This window comes from Larus michahellis, chromosome 3 (genome assembly GCF_964199755.1).
Source record: "Larus michahellis chromosome 3, bLarMic1.1, whole genome shotgun sequence".
Lineage (NCBI taxonomy): Eukaryota > Metazoa > Chordata > Aves > Charadriiformes > Laridae > Larus > Larus michahellis.
The window spans coordinates 107751973-107774104 of NC_133898.1; the positions used below are offsets into that span (position 1 = coordinate 107751973).

General features: G+C 35.5%; 1 protein-coding gene across 1 annotated transcript in view; it reads left to right on the forward strand.

Moving 5' to 3' along the window:
• The window catches only part of CSMD1 (CUB and Sushi multiple domains 1), a 1197588-nt gene that overhangs the window by 1038873 nt on the left and 136583 nt on the right, over positions 1–22132 (forward strand). The window contains exons 38-41 of the mRNA XM_074581652.1: positions 1113–1231; positions 6747–6816; positions 9038–9154; positions 13357–13566. Coding sequence (XP_074437753.1) covers positions 1113–1231; positions 6747–6816; positions 9038–9154; positions 13357–13566 — 516 coding nt within the window. The remainder of the gene's footprint in view (positions 1–1112; positions 1232–6746; positions 6817–9037; positions 9155–13356; positions 13567–22132) is intronic.

Below are 22132 nucleotides of genomic sequence, written 5' to 3' on the forward strand. Positions count from 1 at the left end.
TTATACCTTTTGAAAATAATTTCCATTCTGTTCATCATATCTTAATAAAATATATCAGTTACATATTTATGTTCAGTAGTAACTTTCTCTAATTACTTCACGATTAAGATTATACATTTTAAATTGATTTTTGACTTCAAAGGAAGTTTTTCATTTTATAAGGAGAATGAGATTCTGTTGTCAGACCGTAAACTGACAAATCAGTTCTGCTGGTCCTTCTGTTTGCAAAGAAAATCTTAAAAGCACAGAATTAATGAATCTAATCAGCAGTTTATCAACAGTCTTGTTCATTTGGAGCATTTTAGCTTAGATGGCAGAGATGATATTTAATTTTCAGTTGCACTGACTAACAAACTCCTCAGATAAGAACACAAGAATAAAAGTGATACGCACTTTGCAAAAAGCAGAAAGTCATACTTCAGGTTGCCAAATTCAGGTGAACACATTTGAGAAATTACTAATCATGGATAGTCTTTGTAAAACTAATCTTCTGTCTGCTAATATGTGGCTTAAAAATAGTTAAGAACAGACTGTCCTGTCACACCTATGCAAAGATTTAGTTTTGGGTTAAGAGTACTAAACTTCAGATGTCTTAACTTCTTTATAGTCAATGGGGTTCTCTAAACATAAGGAATACTCTTGGCCTTTAGCTGTTCTTCCAGAAGGCTCTACCACCTAACCTCAATAGTTCTGCTCATCTATTGTTGAAAAGGGAGAATACGCGTACAATGTGTTTCCTTTTTCTCTCTCCATTTTCTTCACAAGGATAAGAAAGAAAAAAAGAAAAAAAAAAAACAAACCAAAAAACCACTAGAATTAGGTTGAAGACAATAAAATGGCATAGTATGGGATAGCAGTATGCTGTTGTAATTGGTACAGTCACAGTATATAATCTTTGTGTTTCAGTCATACCATTTGTATTTTGCAGGGTAGTTCTGAAAATTTATGTGTTTTAAGTAAAATTTCAGTTTAATGTTTAAATAAACTTTTAATTAATGTTCTCTTAAAAAAACCCAATGCTGTGGAAAGAATTCATTAGAGTAGAGAATATCAATGAAGAGCTGTTGTCCACTTATCTATGTTTTTTCAATCTTTGTGTTTACTTTCCTCAGCTGTAGGCCTTGCTGCCTGTCCAGAACCAGTAATTCCTAGCAATGGGATCAAATCAGGAGATAGATATATGGTGAATGATGTTTTGTCATTTCAGTGTGAGCCAGGATATACGTTACAGGTATTGCTTTCTTTCTTCTTTCTTTGAATTATGCATTGTGGAATAATTGCAACAAAATGGCAATAGACCCACCCCAAACCTATTTTAATGAAGAGTCTGTAGTGTGTCCATAGAGATGATTTAAGTAGAGCCTATGTGAATACCCCCACATTGTAAAACTATAAATGTGCAGCATGTCTGGCCCTCAGGAAATCTGATGGTAAATCTTGCCTCAGGTAAACATACCATCAAGCAGTAAAAACCATCAAAATGGACAAGGAAATAACATGGTTAAAATGCTTTCTCTAGAAAATTATTTTAGTACTATGCTTATTGAAACTGTACTACGTTTTTCCATTTTTCCAAGTGGTTCTTCTAGGTGAAATTTTAACCACAGTGGTAGAAATACATCATGAGATTTTGTATTCTGCTTAGAAATTGCAGAATTTAGTTTCTAAAGCAAATTTTATTCATACTAAATTGATTCTTAAAAGTCTTTCAAGGAAAGAAGTGTTACAAATTAGTTCACAGATTGTGGATGTTCACTGTTCTCACACTGGTTTAGTTTCCCATGGTAGACATGTTATTGAGATACTGATTGTAAAAGTAAATCTAAGACTGGAAAGCTTTTTTCTTCCCTCGTTAGTTCCTCTATTTAATTTACATATATTCCACCACTTGTGTGATACATTGATCTGAGTTCTGAATCTTTTGGGTGGTAATAGGTCCCACTCAAGACAATGTGAAAACGTATCGCTGTATCAGGGAAAGCAAAGTGTCACAACTTCTCATCCAGAGAAGGATAAAGTCATGGCCCTCTGTCTGATGTTTGCCAAGTCAGTGCTCCCTCAGCATATATAGACTTATTCTTTGGTCTCAGTGTTCCTTACTTTCTCCTAAAATTCAGAAAGGATTCAGACTGAACATCTTAGTTCTAGGTTGGCTGTGGGAATACCTGCACTTGAAAAGTCTCTCTGGGTGATCAGCAATATGCTTACCTTTTCAGGCATGTATTACAGATATAGAGTCAAGTCTTTAACCTAATCCATGCTCTTTACATTTATAGCGTGACTTGAAACAACCTCTATCAGAAGCATCCCATATCCATAGCAAAAAAATTCTGTCATACAAGTATCCTACTATTTAGAAAAGATCCAAGACTTGTGCACAATAAAGCCTACTCTGCCCATCCTGAGCACTCGCTGCTCATTTATTGGTTTGAAGATTGTTTACAAGCCAGCTGATGGTTCACATATAAACTACTTAAGTGTTTCTCTTTCCAGCAAAGGAAAATTTAATATGAATTTGAAAATATCTACTGGTTTAAAACCTTTAACTTTCAGACTTTATTAACTTTATTTCCTCTATTTCATCTTTCCCTTACAGTATCCTTTGTAGGCAGCAGTAATGTCAGTAACAAAATGAGAGATTTTATATCATATTCTTATTATACAGTCCCTTCAAAAGGACTGTCTGTCATTGAAGCCTGGCTCCCAAATAGATTCTGACTTCCATTTAAAGACTACTAATGAACCATTAACCTTTTTCTATTTCAAAGTAGCATTAAACTAAGTATATGATAAAATGCCATATTCTACAGATACATCTATATTGCTATAGCCAAGGCAAAGATTTGGGAACTTCAGTGCTATTCATTTGTTACAATGAGGTGCTGGCATGCTTTTGGCCTAGGTGAAGTATCACGGTTCAGTAACTATCACAAGCCAGAGACTATTCCTTATAGGCTGTTTGCATCATGACACTTTGTTTTGGAGGTGAACGCAGAACAGTTAAGGAGGTAGATATACAAAAGAATGTACATTTGGCCTCAAGACTAGAAAACAAGCCCAAGCACTTCTATTAGTACAGATGTAGCTTATACGTTCTTGTAGTCCTTTTTTGTATGCGCTGAGCTAAACTTATTATTATGAATCCTTAAACTGAGGACATTCTATTTCAATGCCAAATCTATCTGGAAGTCAGCCTATAATAAACTTGGTTACACAACAATAAATATAATCGTATTTTAATAGTTTTTGGATTAAATCAAAAGTAATCTCTTTTTTGCTTCTCTGAGAAAGATTCCTATTTTGAATATCTGTAGAAAATGTGTGTGGAATTCTTTATGTATTTTTATTCAGTTCCACTCTGTGGTGAAAGGATCACAGTCTGATGGTGATGCTGGTAGGGCTGTCATATAATTGCTGTTCATATAATTGCCCATAGGTGCTTAGCACCTCATTGCTGTGATCCTGGCCACTGCTTCTGACCATTAAGTCTCAAATATATATAGGCAAACATCTGATTGTTGGGTTAGTTTGTAGCAGTGATCTGATAGAAAAAAGTGAAACACTTACCCTATACTAACTGTTTCCTCTGGAGATGGAATATCTTCTAATCCCGTTTATTCCATCTAAAAGCCAGGTATCTAATCTGAATCGACTGTTTAGGCTGTCATTGTGACACTAGAAATAAACAGCCACACACCTCCAAGGGCTGATTCATACAAAGGTTTTGTATTAGGACAGGTACCTTACTCTGAAAGTATCATCTTTCTTCACTGATTAGGATATCAAAAAGTTAACAGGGGTATCTAACTTTAAACTGCTTAGGTTTGGTGGGGTGACTCCTACTTGTATTGCCCATCATATTACACACCCTTCTCTCCCTACTTTTTCAACGATGAAACATCTGAGTTTTGCATATGAAAAAAGGGAATGATTCCATTTTTATAACATGGGTTGGAAACAGGTAAACCCTCAGGATACAGCATCGTTGAATTTTCTGTCCATACTCAAAATAGTACTGCTGAAATACTGAGGTGGAGTGATAACAGTAGAATATGAATACTTCAGAAGTATTTGGAGTGAGTACAGGAAACCTTTTGAAGATACACATTGTTAGCCCTGACTTGGTATTTTGGATCTATTTTTACTGAGGAAAAAATCAGAAATGTGAGTTCATAAATACAGTATTAATGTAAACAATCAGGTATTTGTGAGGAAGAGATCTGCACAAAAGAAATTGATCTGTGTTAATGCTAAACTTTAATACACTGTGTATCTCACTATCACAAAACCACACAATGTATTTTGTCTGTGTGCAGGTCTTTTCTGTAGTCCCTGAGTGTGACTAATTGCACTTTTGTTTTTATACTTACAGGGATTCCATAATGAAATACTTTCTTAAAATTTCATTGCATATTGTTGCTCAACTGTACTTCTTACCTCTATTTCCGCAGATATACAAATGTAATCCTAACTGTGGAATCTGAATTATATAAAAACTAGTTTCATGATCTTGTCTAAAGTGTAAAACAAAAGATCTTCTATATCCAAATTCAATAGAAAAGAGTTTGAATCTTTTCAAAATGTTAATGAGGATTTCTATGCTGTATGGACTCTGCTGTAAGAAAGTGCATACACATGCATGCATAGCACGTGGCTCAGACAGGACAAGTAAAAATGGCTCCAAATTAAAAAGAAATAATAATGAAAATAAGGTTCTATGAGGCACAGCATGTTTGCTATTCAACAAGTATAGATCAGCATAAGTTGGCAGATTTTTTTTTTTTTTTTTTAACTCTAGCTGTGAATTTACCTTCAGTCTTTAAAAAACATATTCACAGCTAGCAATAACAATCAGGTGCGGATTAGTTTATAATTGAGACTTACGAGAAAAGTCATAGAACTCAAACTACTACCTGGAGATGCATAAGAAAGGTAATTGCTAGCTGTAGGATTAAGTGTCTCCCCTCAGGAGGGGACTTTAAAAGACTGAAATCAGAATGTGCTCTTGTTGGGAAGAGGCTTGAAGCCAGAGGAATCATTTCATTTTATTTTTCAAAAGATCTTTTATAGGCCATTTTACTTTTTTCCTGACTGTGGTAGTTAAATTATGGCTTCCCCCCCGACTCACATCAGAGACGTGCAATCATAGAAGACTAGGAAAAGAGAATAAAATAAAACAGGGAATATCACATTAAGTAAATTATTCAAAACCTCATGTATTTTGCAAGTAAATAAGATGACAGAATAAGTGTCACACATTTTTCCTTTAAAACAAAAAGGTTGGGTTTTTTTAAAGTATTTTATTGAATTGCTATCAATTCGTAGTATTTTTATAAGAAAAAGACATTTAATTTTTCATAATTTTAATGAAAACTGATTTCCTTCCAAGCCATTTTTTTGGAAATGCTTCACTTTGTCTTTCAGAAGCTAATTGTCTAAATATACTTAACTAAATGATTAATTAAAGTAGTTTTATTCCATAGCGTTCCATACAGTTGTATATGAACTTTATTGAAGGTAGTGTGTGTAGGGGTTTTTATGTAAACATACCAAATGACATGGAAGTAATTTCATTAAATGAATTTTCCTGTACTGTAGTTTACTTATTCTTATATTTTTCTTATTTTTATGAGAATTTGATTGCTATCGACAACTAATATTTAAATAAGTCTTCATATTATATTGAAGAAATACGCTAACTTATATTAGACTCTTAATAGGCTTGATAAAAATAAACAAGAGATGACTTGACCAAGTTTTTATATCTAAATGATTAAAACAGGAACTAAACCCTGCTCTCAGTCCCACATCTCGATCTTTATATCAGACTCTCACTCCAGCCAGTTTATACAGCTTTCACATTCCAACAGCAGAATGCATACATAACACGAGGTCCTCAGAGGACAGAACTGACAAAAAAAGCCTTTTGTTTGCACTACTGTTTTCAGCTCAAACTGTTACCAGTGCAAGCACAGCTGGGACCACTTTGCAGTTGGTCCTAGGCAGCCACCCTGAAGTATGTGGAAATAGGCTTTGCAGATTACAGCCATGTCATTTTTCACTTCCAGCTACCACATGATTCTGCTTGGTTCTTGTGATGTTTCTTAATAGGGAGAGCAAATTAAAAGTGACAGCTAAATAAAGAGGCACTTGTACTTTTATAGCTGTCTGCCAAGATGTTGCACGTATGCAGTGGGTCATGTTGTGAGGCCGTGTGAGAGTTCAAGGCCTGCTGGTAATCGTGGATGACTGTCTTGGCATGGTTCACAGCTGTACCATCTGTAGCAAGCAGACATGGAACAAATTCCTCTCTGTGTCTGTACTGCTCACTCAGAGCACTGGTTGATTCATTCCAGATTGCAGCCTGAAAATTAACTAGTATGCTTACACTGTGGATGAGAACCCTGGAACTGAAATAGGGAGTGAACCAGTTTGACCATAAGAATGCATATAGTCAGCTGCTTCTGTCATGTAACTAGCCTTATATTAAGTAAAAAATCTGAAGAGGTTTTCAAGTTATCAAAGGAAGAGTGTTTTAGAACACTTATCCAGTAGAAAAATAAGAACATAAAACCTGAAGTATTTGAAAATAGAGTTCTACAAATTCATAGAAGTAATTATAGTGCCTTTGGTTGATATAAGAAAAGACACAGATAAGATGATTTAGAAGGTTGTCTTCAGCTCTGCCTTCCCGGAAAGTCCCATAGTGAGTATCTGTAATCTAATATTTCTCCCTTTCCAAACAGGGCCGTTCTCATATTTCTTGTATGCCAGGAACAGTTCGACGCTGGAACTATCCATCTCCTCTCTGCATTGGTATGGATACTTACTTGTTTTCAGTGTGTTCTGAACATCAGTCAGAAGAAACTTCTGGCTTTGTCATGCCTATTGTGGTGGGAGGTCTCCCTGCCCATGGTAGAGGGGTTGGAACTAGATGATCTTCAAGGTCCCTTCTAACCTGAACCTATGATTCTGTGATTATTCCTTCACTTAATTCTGTTTCATTCAAAACTTTTTTGAATTTCCATTTTTGTCTATGAAATATGGAAAAAATTACAATAAAATTTCCTTTATATATAGTGTATATGCTATTTAAAAAAAATATCGTGAGAGTGGGCAAAGTAGGAAACCCAGATGTTTACTGTTGTTTGGCTTGTCCTGAATACTCTGCTTTGAATCAGGCTCAATCTCTTCAGAAGGGAGAGGAAGCTAACACATTCCTTTTGCAGCATGCTCAGCTTGGAGAACCTTCTCAAGAAGGTTGCAGGTTATGCAGGGAGCCTAGGAGACTTCTCAAAGCAGACACTTGGTCTGCAGTGGAGAGCATCAATGAATCCAAGCTTTCAGGGGTGGTGAAATAAAAAAGAGTTTTAGCGATCCATAAAAGGCTGTCTCTCTTCATCTGAGAAAGCTGTCAAACGATGCTGAGTTTAAAAGCAAAGCTAAAAGGAATTTCCCTTTTAAGCACACAAAGACCTTGCCGAACAGATCTGAGTTTTCCCTGTGTAGATAATAACCTTGTTCTATTGTATTGTTTCTTGATTAAACAAAATTTAAGAGCATCAAGATTTTGACATGATTATTTCAAGACAAAGCAAGAATGAAGGTGAGAGAAGCATAGCTCCCTCATAACATTCTGTCACTTCAGCTTTGAAATACGTTCTTCAGGGGATGCTTTTAACTTTAATATTCAGACAGCAAAAGCTGTTCCTTTTAGCATCATATCTAAGAGGAATGTAAAAGATTGGGATGATATCGAGCAATATTAACATGAAATGGTTTTAAAGATTCCTTATCAAGTATGGGCTATATATTATTTTGTATTGTCAATTTCTATAGAAGCAGTCATTTCCAATTAACATGAAAGCACTGCAGTTCCTTCAAATCAATTTTAGAAATGGAAAATTTAATTCAGGAAGGTGTATTTTTGGGTTTGGGTGAGCTTTTTTTCATTCTAATCATATGTTTCACCTTGTATATTAAATATAGTTCCTATTTGCAAACAGTGTGATCGTTGGTTTTTATTTTTTCTTCCTTTAGTTCATGGAATTTTTCTGTCCCAGAAGCTAAAATACCCCAAGAAAACAAACACTTAACACATGACTCCCCCCAGCCTCCTGCCTCAAACCTTTAAAATGGTGATTTTTCTAGAAATGCAAAACAAAATCTTTTCTTTTTACGAAATAATGTCTTTAACATTGCAGGGAGATAGAGATACTTGAGAAGTTTGAGACTGATTTCTCAGCTTTTTAGTGGATTTTTTCCTGTTTTGATTCAATTTCTTCTGTGGTCTAACCATTAGTTTATTTTCATTTTTTCAGTAAAATTATCACAACACACAGCATCACAGTACCACAATTCTGTTACCAGGTCATACATCACTGTAACAACTGGCATGAAGACTCATCGGCTTTAAAGTAATGATTCTGCAAATAATAAATACAGTTTAGCTTGATGTCATCCTAAATGATGCAAATGGCTTTTCAATCTCCAAACACATCAGTAAGCTAAAGAAAAGCATACAGATAGTAAGCAAAGAATATTTCTGTTATGCAGCTAGTCTGTCTTCTTCCTGAATTAAAGAAAGAACTGTGGTGGGCTATTTTTTTGTTTGTTTGTTTTTAAACTCAAGTGTGGTTTTAGCTATATTAACTAGTAGATCTGCAACTGCGTCATAAATCGGTGTCATCATTTAGTTTAATTACAGATTTGTTCCTCTGAAGATGAAGCCTATCTCAACATAGCACCAGACATTTTTAACCGTAATTGGCAAGCTGAGACAATGGGTTACCCAGGCTATATGAGCAACTACACATTTGCAGTAAAATCACAGTGGACGTGTTGCATGAACTAAACATTTTGCTCTAACTTGATTTTTTTTTTTCTCCTTCATGAGGAGTGTTTTGACTGTGATAAATTTGAGTGCTTGGGGATCATGGGGATAAAATGGAAAATCCAATTTTGGATTTATCATAAGCCAAATATTAAGAAATAATATTATTTAAAAATACAGTGACTTTCTTTTTATTTTTAATAGCTAAATGTGGTGGAACACTGACAAACATGGGTGGTGTGATCCTGAGCCCAGGTTTTCCTGGAAATTACCCTAGTAACTTAGACTGTACATGGAAAATTTTATTGCCAATTGGATATGGTAAGTAAACTTAGGTTTGAAGAGCAATTATTTGTAATCATCAGATTTAAACATATATAAGAACATTCTGATTTCCAGTATGAAATAGATTTTATCCAGTGAATGTATTGTGAACCCCTTACATAATTCTGCGCTATCTTTTGAATTGAAAATAACTGACAGTTTAAAAACATATCTTCGTCTAAGCAATTAGTTATTTGTAAAACTCAGCCTGTGTCAGAAACTGATTTCAGAGCAAATGAAATCCGCTGCATGGAGATATATCAGATGAAATAGATAATGTGACTTCTAAATTAATTAGTGGTCTTCTTTTTAGTATCCTTTCATTGTCCCCTAAATGACTTTTCTTATGTTCTATGAACATGGACAAAACCTCATTTCTAGCACTATGAATTTGGTTAAAAACATTCTAAAACTATATTCCAAATATCAGGTAACCGTTGCCAACTTAGAAACTTTCTAAGTTTGCTTTAAATCTATTGTCATATGGAAAATATCTTCATAAATAAATAACAATTAGATAGAGAAGGTAATAATGGGTAATAAGGGATCTATAAGTGCATGTATAAAACACAATCCTCTATCATTATCAGAAATTAAAGAGGAATAAGTTTTCTTGCTGTGAAACATTATGCCCCATTCTGTGAATTCTGTACTAGTGCTCAAATAAGTAAATTACATTTAAAAGCTTATTATTAAATTCACTATACCCCTCTCTGGAAATGAATTTATTTTCTTTGCTTTCCATTGCATTCATGAGAGGGATTTTTGTAGTAAGATAAACTACTTACAGAGAGTGTATTACACTAAGTTAATTTGTAGCAATACTGTGCTGCTATTTAGAATACCGCCCTTTATCAGTGCCTACCTGGTAAAACTGATTCATCATAGTTACAGATAGCCTTAGTAGCCTTAGATATCCTTATAGCTTTAGGATGACCATAAACAGGACATCTTGGCTTATTTTGGCATTCTAAAGCTACATTTGCAGAAAATACAAATTGTAAGCAACTGTTCTGGAGAGATGTCATCCTAATTAGGCTACTATAATACAGCCTTTTAAGAACAGTCCTTCATTTTTCTCAGAGTTGCTGTTTTTCTTTAAGCTTTTCCATGTGGACGGTGTTTCATGGATTAACTATGCAAGAGTGTATTGTATCCTATTATTATCCCTCTCACTTCTCCGAAAGTCTCCAGTAGTGGTAATCCTATAAATAGTAAAAAAATATGATTTTTTTTGGCAAGGGATTTGGCAGGTATAAGATTGATCTATCATTGCTTTCAAAATGCTAGAAGGGGACATTTTTTGCCATAAAATTGCTACAGGGATCTTTTTCACAAAGTCTCTGTCAGATAATCCACAGATAATGTCTTTATACCAGGTTTATATGTTGTGATTGATGTGATGTTTCACAGACAACTTCCACTGCAAAATCATGGATACTATTTTATGATTTATAAACATTTTTTATTTACTAAGAGCTGTTTGTCTACATTCATTCTATTATATCAAAATCAATACATGAAATCACTGAAACATAGAAAAACATTTCCAAAATTGAGTAATACTCCAGGACTTTTTTTTTTAATTATTTTAATGTGATACTGATTAGATTGAGTTAGAATTTAGCACTGTGAAAAAAAACTGATCAAGAGGACACTCATGACCACGTAATGATTGATTCAAATTCCACTGAAATAATTAACCTCACAGTGATTTCATCTCTCAGTAAGTATTCCTTTTTTCCATCCATTTATTCAAACTATGTAGCTGAATAAAGCCCACGATATTATTGACTTCATGCAGGCACACAGGTGTGCTTAAACAAAGTCCAACAATAAAATTGTGGCAGCTAAATGAGTCCCAAAGTATAGTGCTTTCTTCATTACATGAAAATACACTGATCGTGTAAAAGATGACACTACTAAATTCCAAAGATTTTAAACAGATGGAAAGTACAACTTTTCCAGTAAGTTGCAGTGAGTTTGAAATTATTACAGGTAGCTGTTAATTGATTAACATTTGTAAAAAAAGATTAGCTCAGCTTGGAATTCTCATTATTTAGAGTCTATTCAAGTGAGAGAGGAAATCCCGTTGAGACTGAAGCAGGAAGTAGTATAATTATAGTTTGACCAGATAATGATTTATTTTCTGTAGCAGTTTTATTCCATATAATTTTCTGTAAGAAATGATTTAGTGTAGAAAACTTTTTCTTTGACATATCAAATTGACAATTGTAACTTGTATAAACTTAGAGTTAAGGCTTGAGTGACACATATAGTATGTCCTCTAATTGAAATTAACATCTTTGAAAAAATCTTTAGGAAAAAAAAAAAGTGTATGTTTGTGTTTAAAATGTGGCTATTTTAGGCAGTTTAATTTTTTAAAAGTTAATGATAAATCTAGTTTTTGCTTTTAAAATACAAAGCTTTTCTATACTGAATATTTACAAATATTCATATAAATTCCATCTCACTAATTAAATTAGAATGATTCCATTTCAAAGGTACTCTCTGGCTCATCAGAGACTATTTCAGAACAGCAGACTACTTTTATTTAAATACCTAAACACTGATTTTGACTACATATATATGTCTAATTGAATTATCTGCTTTTCACTTCAGCAACTTAAGTATAATGTTAAGTAGCTGCTCAATTCTTTAGAATTTCCATGCTGCTGTCATCCAGTCTCTGGTGGGGATCACTGAATGCTGATACTGAAGTCAAGATGTTTCCAAGCTGCTTGGTGTCCTACCTCATGTGAAATGCCAAGAGCATTGTAAAATTATTGACTTTGCTCAAGTCAGACTAACCATATCAGACAGCATACGAGAGATGGCTGATACTGAGACTTTGATATGTTCTGTATGTGTCTCGCTATTGATAGCATCAGAATGAGTTTTCTTATTCTGCAGGTGAAATACTTGTTTTCATATCTCCCACTCTGCATAGGTCAGAGAAGGTACTAAATAACCCATATTCTTACAAGTTCTCTATAATTTGGTTTATTTGGTAGTTTATTTAGTTTCTCCTGTAGCCAAAAAAATTAGTCCATTTTATACAAACTATTAGATATCAAACCACAGAGGCAGAGAAAGGAGCTACAGAGCAAGAAGGAGTCAATGACTTACCCTAGTGATTAATCTAGAAGGTACTCTCCTGGAATTAACACTGTGTCTCTACTGCTATTTAAGAATGTCAGGCAGAGAGTTAAGGCATTGAATATTTCACATTGCTTTGTTGGCTCATGGTGGTAATTCTGTTTTATTCTTCATAGTCTACTGGAGCAGGGTTAGGCTCAAGCAGTGCGGTTGCAAGTTACTTGGTACTACTTGGTTTTCGAACCAGGGGTTCATCCCCCATCCGTCTTTTGATATTATATATACACATCATTTGAGAAGCCTGAATTCCAAGTCCTTGGTCCACATGAAGTAGTGCCAGAACGTAAAAACAGTTCTTCCCATGAGATTATGCTTATACTGCCAACTGTTCAGCATTTTGGCAGTCATCTCTCTCCCTTTCTTTTTGTGAGAAAGGCCTGTTTCAACCACCTGACTTGCAGAGAGAGTTTGTGGTAAATGATCCTGAGTAAATACTGTCACCAGTCTGGAGTTTAGTGCATTTTATAGTGGTGTATACAGAGAAGAATGGCTCTGGCCCGAGATGGAGGGAAGAGGAGGCATATATAGGTGACCTGGGTAAGGAAAAACAAGGTAGAGTAGACAGGTAGAAGTAGGTAGTTAAACTTATGCCTCTGAAAGGTCACTCTGTTAGTAACCTTTGTGGGTACTGAGCTCATCCTGAGCCTCTATGAGAGACCTGGCCCAGCTACAGTAAAGCTCTTTTGGCAAAGTCCTGACCATGCCGTGACAGAGCAGGATTTGTGATGTGCCCCTCCCTTGAGTGTTTCTGTTGGCCGGTTTAGGAACCTGACAAGTATCTGGTTGTTGACTTTGTGACTTTATTGGTCCCTTTACATGTGGTTGTGATATTTATTGGGAGCCCAAAAATTAGAAGCTCCAATTCCTGCAATACTCAGCAGCTATTTCCTTAATGTAAGCATCTCACTTTGAATGGTAACTAAAATATAGTGCCTATAACAATTATTATGACATCTTTTTTTGTATTTGCACGCTGTAACATTAAGCAACATGAGTTATAAAAACTATTTTAAAATTTTCTTTCTTTCTTAATGCTGCAGGTGCACACATTCAGTTTCTGAATTTCTCCACTGAAGCAAATCATGATTTCCTTGAAATTCAGAATGGGCCTTACCACACCAGCTCTATGATCGGCCAGTTTAGTGGAATTGAACTCCCATCACCCTTACTAAGTACTACTCATGAAACACTTGTCCATTTTTACAGTGATCACTCAGAGAACAGGCAAGGATTTAAGTTGACATACCAAGGTAAGTAGGAACTAGCCCAATGAACTTTATGTGAAAATTAAGTGGAAATGAAAAGACACCAGATATCGCACATTCTGTATTTTGAAATACATATATTCAGTATTTGAATATGTGAACTTTTTGTGGTCTTCTACTGATGGCTTTTTTTCTTCATCTTCATTTTTTGTTAGGTTTTTTCCCCATTAGCGACAATAAAGTATCATTAATTCGTGCATATTTCTGAAATATTAGAATAGTCTTACTGAAAACTGTTGAGCCCCATTGCAGGTTCTGAACAGTTTAACAAAGTGGAATGGCTGGTTGAATTCTCATCTAACTGCAGTGAGGGAGATTCATGCCACCTTATTCTAGGCTCTTAATTTAGATAACTTGGTTAGGTTTTCATATATATGTGTATAAGCCTATATGTTTGTGTAAACGTGTATGTGTTGTGGGTTAATCCTGGTGGGCAGTAAAGGACCATGCAGCTGCTCACTAACTTCCCTCCCAACCCCCAGTTGGATAGAGGGAAGAAGGAAGGAATAGTAAAAGCAAGAAAATCCGGGGGACAAGATATCCTTAATAACTGAAGGATAATGGGAAGAAGAGAGAAAGAAAACAAAATAAGTTACGCAAAGGCAATCGCTCACCACCTCCCACTGGCAGACCAATGCCCAGCCACTTCCAAAGCAAAAGATGGCTAGCATCCTTAAACCCCCTTTTCTGCCTTTTATTGCTGAGCATGATTTTATATGGTACGGAATATTTCTTTGGTTAGTTCGGGTCATCTACCTGGTTGTGTCCCCTCCCAACCTATTGTGCACTCCCAGTCTATTCGCTGGTGGGGCATAGTGCGAAAAAGAGATGGCCTTAATGCTGTGCAAGCACTGTTCAGCAAAAGCCAGGACTTTAGTGTGTTATCAGTATTGTTTTGGTCACAAATCTAAAACACAGCACCATATGAGCTGCTATAAAGAAAACTAACTCTATTGTAACGAGGCCCAGTACAGTATTTATTTGCATACACACATATACACAATTGTAGTTAGATTATATCTACAGAGTCCATGGATAGAGAGGAAAAATCTTCCAGAAAATAATTGTGAGCACCGGAACTAGGCTAATGCTCATAAAACGTGGCCACAAGGAGGTGACATCTCTCTATTGCCTGTGGAGTTTTCTTCTGTTACATAGTTTTAGAAGTAGGGCATACTCTCACAACATCACACCCATCTAGTGTGATTTTTATTCTGAGAAGTCAAGGGCAATTGTGGTTAGGCAGATGACTCTTTTTAGAATTTTCTGGAAGGACAGAAAATTTGCAAATTGCAGAAATGCCGAGTAAATAAAATACAAAGCCATGTGGTTTGTTTTCTGTATATGCTCTAGTGCTCTTTGTTCTTGTTCTAATTAGTGTGTTTTTCCTTACTATATCAACACCTTCCTTAATGGTATTGAGTCTATAGGCTTACCTATGTGTGATTAACTCCTGAGTAACAGCATTTTCTGTCATGAAATTGACAGTTAAATCTTCAGTTGTTTGTAGACTGTATAGTATGTTCCAGCTTGCTCAGCCATGTTTTCTGTTCCCTTTAAAGGGAAACACACATTCATATTTTGATGATCTATGACAGTTTCAGCAGGGGGACAAGGAAACAGGTTCAGTTTGCTTTTTAATCATCATAATACTTAGCTTTTTGTATCTTTAACTCTTCATGTGTATCTGGATCAAAACATATATTGTACATGGTATTCTATGCTTTTGGCAAGGACAGTGATGTTTGTTGATGTTTAAGGAAATGATAGTGCAGATCGAAGTAAAAGATGACATAGATTTGGAAAAAAGATTATCTGTATTTTGATTGGTTTCTGACGTAATGCCGTTGACATACGTCTACTTCAGACTCCTCCAATCGTTGGTCAGTGCTTGGGTCTGTTTTCACTTACAGCCCAGTTCCTAAACCCATTGACACAATTGGTACTGCAAGACTACTGTGACATCAGATGTGACGCAAATTACCTGGGGTTATCAGTTAAATTTTTCCTTTAAAGTCTCAAGAGATTCTTCAGTTCAAGAGTCACAATGTTTTAATAAAACTGAGATAGAGTTCTCTATCTTTGTCTATCTATATTGACAATGTGCGCTTGCAACCCAGAAAGCTGACCGTATCCTGGGCTGCTTCAAAAGAAGCGTGGCCAGCAGGCTGAGGGAGGTGATTCTGCCTCTCTACTCTGCTCGCCTGAGACCCCACCTGGAGTACTGCGTCCAGCTCTGGAGCCCTCAGCACAGGAAAGACATGGACCTGTTGAAGCGGGTCCAGAGGAGGGCCACGAAGATGATCAGAGGGCTGGAGCACCTCTGCTATGAGAACAGGCTGAGAGCCTGTCAGGTTGTTCAGCCTGGGGAAGAGAAGGCTCTGGGGAGACCTTATTGTGGCCATTCAGTACTTAAAGGGGGCTTGTAAGAGAGATGAGGACAAACTTTTTAGCAGGGCCTGTTGTGGTAGGACAAGGGGAAATAGTTTTAAACTAAAAGAGGGGAGATTCAGACTAGATATAAAAAAGAATTTTTTTTGTGGTGAGGGTGGTGAAACACTGGCACAGGTTGCCCAGAGAGGTGGTAGATGCCCCATCCCTGGCAACATTCCAAGTCAGGTTGGACGGGGCTCTGAGCACCCTGATCTAGTTGAAGATGTCCCTGCTCATTGCAGGGGGGTTGGACTAGATGACCTTTAAAGGTCCCTTCCAACCCAAACTATTCTATAATTCTATGTTTCCATGATTCTATGATATTATGGTTTTCTACACTTAGCCTGTCTCAGGCAAATTTATTTACCTTTAATATATTCCATATATTTAAGCAATATCTGCTTATCAGCACAGACAGAAAGACTCTGTAATCTGTGCTACAGTTCATAGAACTGCAGGAAAATGTATTGCTACAATTTGTGTATCTTTTTATTTATTTTATTCATTTAGCTGATATTTTTTGTATCCCATTAGAGCAATTTAGTATGCTTAGCAATAGGAAATTGAGCCCAGGGAATCATTCACAGTGGTGTTCAAGTGTAGCTAAGAAGATTACATGTATGTTCAGAAGTTAAGCTGACTGCTATAACCCATGGTCGAAAAATCACATGAAACCTAGGGCTTATTGAAGTTAACAATTGTGTCAATTATTTCAGTCAAACCACAACTTCACTTTTTATCTTTTTGCCTGTTACAGGCACAATTACTTTATTCGTCCATAGTAAACTGCTAAAAGAATCTTTTGTAATCTATGTCCAGTCTGGAGTTGACTTTAAGATGGTAGCTTTCATAATGAAGTTTACTCTGTATTTTGAAAAGGTTGTTGAATTAAGCTCATAATTCCACTTTTCTTCTATTCTTCCCTTTCCCACTGTGTCCAGTAGGATTATTTTGTCTGATCTGAAGTAAATGGGAATATGACGAAGAGGACACCATACAAAAGAAAATGATATTTTTGGGTTCACTCTAACCCACTCTTCTTAAAATCATTTGTGTTTTAGATAAGTTGCTTTCTTTCTGCTTCTCCAATTGCAACTTGTCAGCTGGCAACAAAAGTCACTGACAGTGTAAAATTTTATTCTATTATTTAAATAGTGGAAAAGCAATGCACCTAAAACCAAAACAAGGTATTACACAATATTAAGAACTTTAATTAGATGGACGTTATAATAAAATGTTTTTAAGTGATGCAGATTGTGTAGTAGCATTCTCAGAATAAAATAAAACTTTCAAAAAGAAGTATTGTTCATAGAAATTCGGAAATTTGTAGTAGTATTTTGCAAATATTTATATAAAGAATCCAGAAAAAAATCATTATAGAATCATAGAATCATTTAGGTTGGAAAAGACCCTTGGAATCATCGAGTCCAACCATCAACTCCACTCTACAAAGTTCTCCCTTACACCGTATCCCTTAACACCACATCTAAATGAGTCTTAAACACATCCAGGGATGGTGACTCCACCACCTCCCTGGGCAGCCTATTCCAGTGTCTGACCACTCATTCTGTGAAGAATTTTTTCCTAATGTCCAGCCTAAACGTACCCTGCTGCAGCTTGAACCCATTCCCTCTTAATTTCTCAAATATAGTAACAATAAGAATTTTCTTACTTTAGTAATTAGTCTAATAGTTATAATAGTAGATAGAAAATTCAGAACCAAGAAGGAGATACAGTTAAATTAACTTATATTTGAGTCATTCTAATTTCAAATAAAAAATAAAACTAGTATTTATTACCTTGTTTCTCAAAATGTGCAGTTATAGGTGTATTTGATTTACCAAATGCATATACATTAATCCAATTTTATTTTCCCCATGAGTGAGAAGCAAAACAATTTCTGCAGTAAAGGCAACTCACATAGTTCATTTTTATGTAATAGTCCTTACTTATAAAGAGACTCTGGGGTGACTCATTCCTGAATACTGTTTTGAGGAAGCACAGTATTTTAGTCTATATATTAAAAAATAAATGGTTTTAAAACCTTAAAAAAACCACAACATAATCCGCTCATGTAAAAAGATGCTGGGGAAAAAAAATGAATTATTTTACAAGGTACTTATTATTTACTGATTTTTTTTTCTAATGTGGAAAGTTGCTAACACCGTCACGTTTGATTTTTAAGTGATTAGGATCTACTAGCTAAGCTCACTCTACTGAGCTTCTAATTGATATATATCACCTCTTCCACCTACCTCCTTTTCTGCATTCTACAAACAGATTTTGGACTTTTGTTCTTTAAAAACAAAATACCTTGAATGTGTTTATTTTTCTTCAGATAGCACACGTTCTCTCTGTTGCCTCTAAGATCTCAGATTTCACAGCCCAAACCATGACAGAGAGACATTTCTATTGCTAACATTTCTCCTTTGGTAATTCTTTCTAAGATTATAATATTTTATAGCTTCATATTATTGAACACAAGTAACTTGCTCAACATCATCTAGAACATGTAGGAAATTGTACTCTAAATTCAAGATATTCATAACCTAAGAAGAACTTCTGGAAGTATAGTGTTTCAGTGTATTCACCATTCTTCTGACATGCTTTGACAGAAAATGTCAGTGGTTTACAACTGAGCAATTTTAATGGCTGCTTTATTTTTCTTCATACAATGTTTTGCTTTTGCTGGCTGACTTTTCTTTTCCAGTTCTACATACGTTGTCCTTGATATTTAGTTATCTCGTCTTCCATGTTGTTTCTGGATTTTTGTACTTCTTTTGGTAGTATACTTCTGGATTTCTCTCTCTTCCTCTTAGTTGGTCTGCAGTTGCTGAAACTGGACTTAAAAAATAATTCTTCACTACTCAAAAATGTTTCCTTCTCCTTTCTTCCCTGTTAGAAATTTTGTTTTCCTTTCACTAAGTCAAACATCAAATAAGTCTTAGCCTGATTTGCTTGGATGACAAGACTTACACTGTTGTGATGTCTGACCATCATGCTTCTTGATATATTTCTGTTATGCAATTTTGGAACCATTGTCCAATTTCAGTCAAATTTCACAGTTCCTAGAAATGTTTGGAAAGCAATATTAGTAACGTGGATGAGAGCGTCCTGAAATAGTGCCCTTTTTGAGAGAAAAGATGCAGTATTACTCCATAGATATCAATTCAATTTAGCTTGCTTGCTACCCGGTTGAATATTCCTTGTCACAGCTCATTTCAGTACACACTGTGTCTTGCCTATCTGCTGTTCATGGGATATAGACATGGGAGGGAGATAAAATATGAGAGGTTGGCATGGGTGTCACATTCAAAATCTTATGGGCAAAAGGAAGCATATCATACATAGAAAGCTAAGAATTTATTTTTAGTTCAATTAATGCTTACACAGTTAAGTTGTCTAAGTCAGTTGACATGGCACAAGATCATAAGCAATGCAGTTGAAATTCTTATGTTTAAACTTCCTCCTGTCTACCCCATTTATTTTGTATTATGTTCACCCTCCCAGTGCTTTTATGGAGGCTAACGTTGACAGCTGCTATCTTTTTATGTAGAACTGGAGAGGCAGTCATCGGCATCCCAAGCTCTTTGCTGGGAAACATATGATGTTCATGATAGGGATTTCGTACTCTTCAGTCTTGGCTTCCACTTGGATTAGTTTTTACGTGTTTTTCTGACCACAGTATGCTTCTTTCCTACTGTTTCCCAGCCAAACCTTGGAAGTTGCTTTCCCCAGCTGCAATTACTATAGAGGCCTATTGTTTGTTAAGCAGTGACTGCCAGGGCTTGTCAGGCCTTTAGCATACATGGTATTTGCAGAGCATAACTTAAAACATGATAGGTAATAATCACTCGACTGCTAGCAATTGTTAAAATGAGCTAAAACCAGCTCAGACCAAGGCAAATCCCGACATATCTCAGATCACTGAGATCTTGCACTGTCAGGTGCATAAATGGCATAAAGCCTATGGCATTTTACATTTATTGTGTTTCAAGGGGTTGGAGATGCTGCAAATAAGGTAAGGTAATCCAGAAAAGGCTTAATCATTGCGGAATCTCCTTATAGGAATGTAGTGCCCAGATGTAGGTAAACAGAAATTGTATAGATATTATGTAGATATATAATAATACATATATAAAAAAACCCAGGCTTTGTTTGTTCAGCTGCTGACAAAGCAATGTACTGAATTCATCCATTCTCCTGACCAGGTAAATCTAACAGTTCCTATATGAAACAAAATAGTCTTTTGAAGCCTATCAGTAATAATCTACATTATTTCCGAGAAACATACTTCAAAAGTATTTAATCTCTCAGGGCAACTAAAACAGGCATCTTAAATCAAAGGGAACAAATATTTGTCAGGACTAAGCAAAGGTTGTATGTAAAACTAGACAGTGTATACCAGTGCAAACAGACGTAGCACACACAAACTAAAATCTGCAGAGAATTAGAGAGAACATATTTATACTGAATTTTTAACAAAATTAAGTTTTGTCAGTATTTTTCCTTTTGTCCACTTTTGCTATTTCTATAGAAATGAATTTGTAAAGCAAAGCGGATGGATCTGAAGACCTTACATCTTTATACATTTAACAGATGTTTTTTTCAGACTGTTTCTAATTGATCCCATTTTAGGATGTCCTAATATACTACAATTGGGAAAAAAAAAAGTTCTATAAACAAAAAAGCATTGCTTTTCTAATAATAACATTTACTTGATATACCCTTAAAAAAAAGATGAGTAGGCAAAAAGAGTCTATGGTTGTAGGCACATTCACCAAACCCATTCTAATGTCTTAAGGAATGTGTTGCATATTAGGAAGCACTGACAAGACTGCATAGCTTAATCCTGGTCTGATTTTTTTAAATGTACTTAAATTTACTTTAAAATGGATTTAAGATTATATTTGTCCTGTTACTGAATGGTACAAGCTTGGTTCAATTCAAGGACTGATTTTTCATGAGTAAAAAAAGGGCCATTTCTCCTAACTAGAAAACAACAAGTAGTGGCATTAAGGTAGCAGGCTTTTTTTTTTTTTTTGCAAGGTAGATGCCTTTTTATAAAGATACCAATCTTAAAATAAAGGGAGATTGTTAATGGGTATGCTTATTCATGTTAACGGGTATGCTTATTCAAGCAAACTTCCATGTCATAAAAAATGAAGTTTTATAGAGATCTTAGCATTTTATGAAGGATAAGGCTTTTTGATAACCCCTAATCTCAGGGGAAAGCAAAGACTATGAATATTGTATAGTGAATGGTAGAATTAATAATGCTATTTTTCAATTTTTCTACTAACTTTCTGAAGACAGGAAAAAACTTATGAGATTGAAGCTTAATATAGCCTGGGATTGTCTCTGAGCACATTATTTTGTGTGGGAAGAAAAGCGTATGCACACTGAGAACAGTAAAATATTTGCTTCCCATGCTTGCAAGGAGATAGTGCTGCTTCGTAAGTGCTAGCTTGTGAATTCTCACAGCACAGGATTTGAATATACAACCTAAATCACTTAGATATTGTGTATTTCTGAATGCAGTAAAAAGCTCTAATTGCACTCCCTTTCTTCCACAAGCACACTCCTGGACGTACACAACATGATTTGAACTTGTTAAATCTGATGACCTCTATCTAGCAAAAAGACAATTATGATGGAACTTTTGAGTCATAGGAATCCAGAAGGAACATGGGATTGTTGCAAAACTATTATATTTCTAAAATGGTTTCAGATGATGTCATAAGGGGGGAATGCTAATGGAAATAAAATAAGATCTTTTGGGGACGTCATACCAAATGATTTTCTAACTCACGTGACAAAATTAAGCCACGTTTTGTGACTCTAATCCTGAGTCATTGCATCTGGAAAAAATTATGTTCTTTCGTGCCTAAGGCAATAAACTGAGGTTCCAGATTGCCAGTCCCATCCTTGGCTGCAGCAAATTACATCCTAGGCTTCCATAAAAGGAAGTGTGGCCAGCAGGTTGAGGGAGGTGAATCTCAGCCTCTACTTTGCTCTTATGCAAAGACACCCCACTGAGCATACTGCGTCCAGCTCTGGTACTCCCAGCACAAGAAGGACATGGGCCTGTTAGAGTGGGTCAAGAGAATGGCTACAG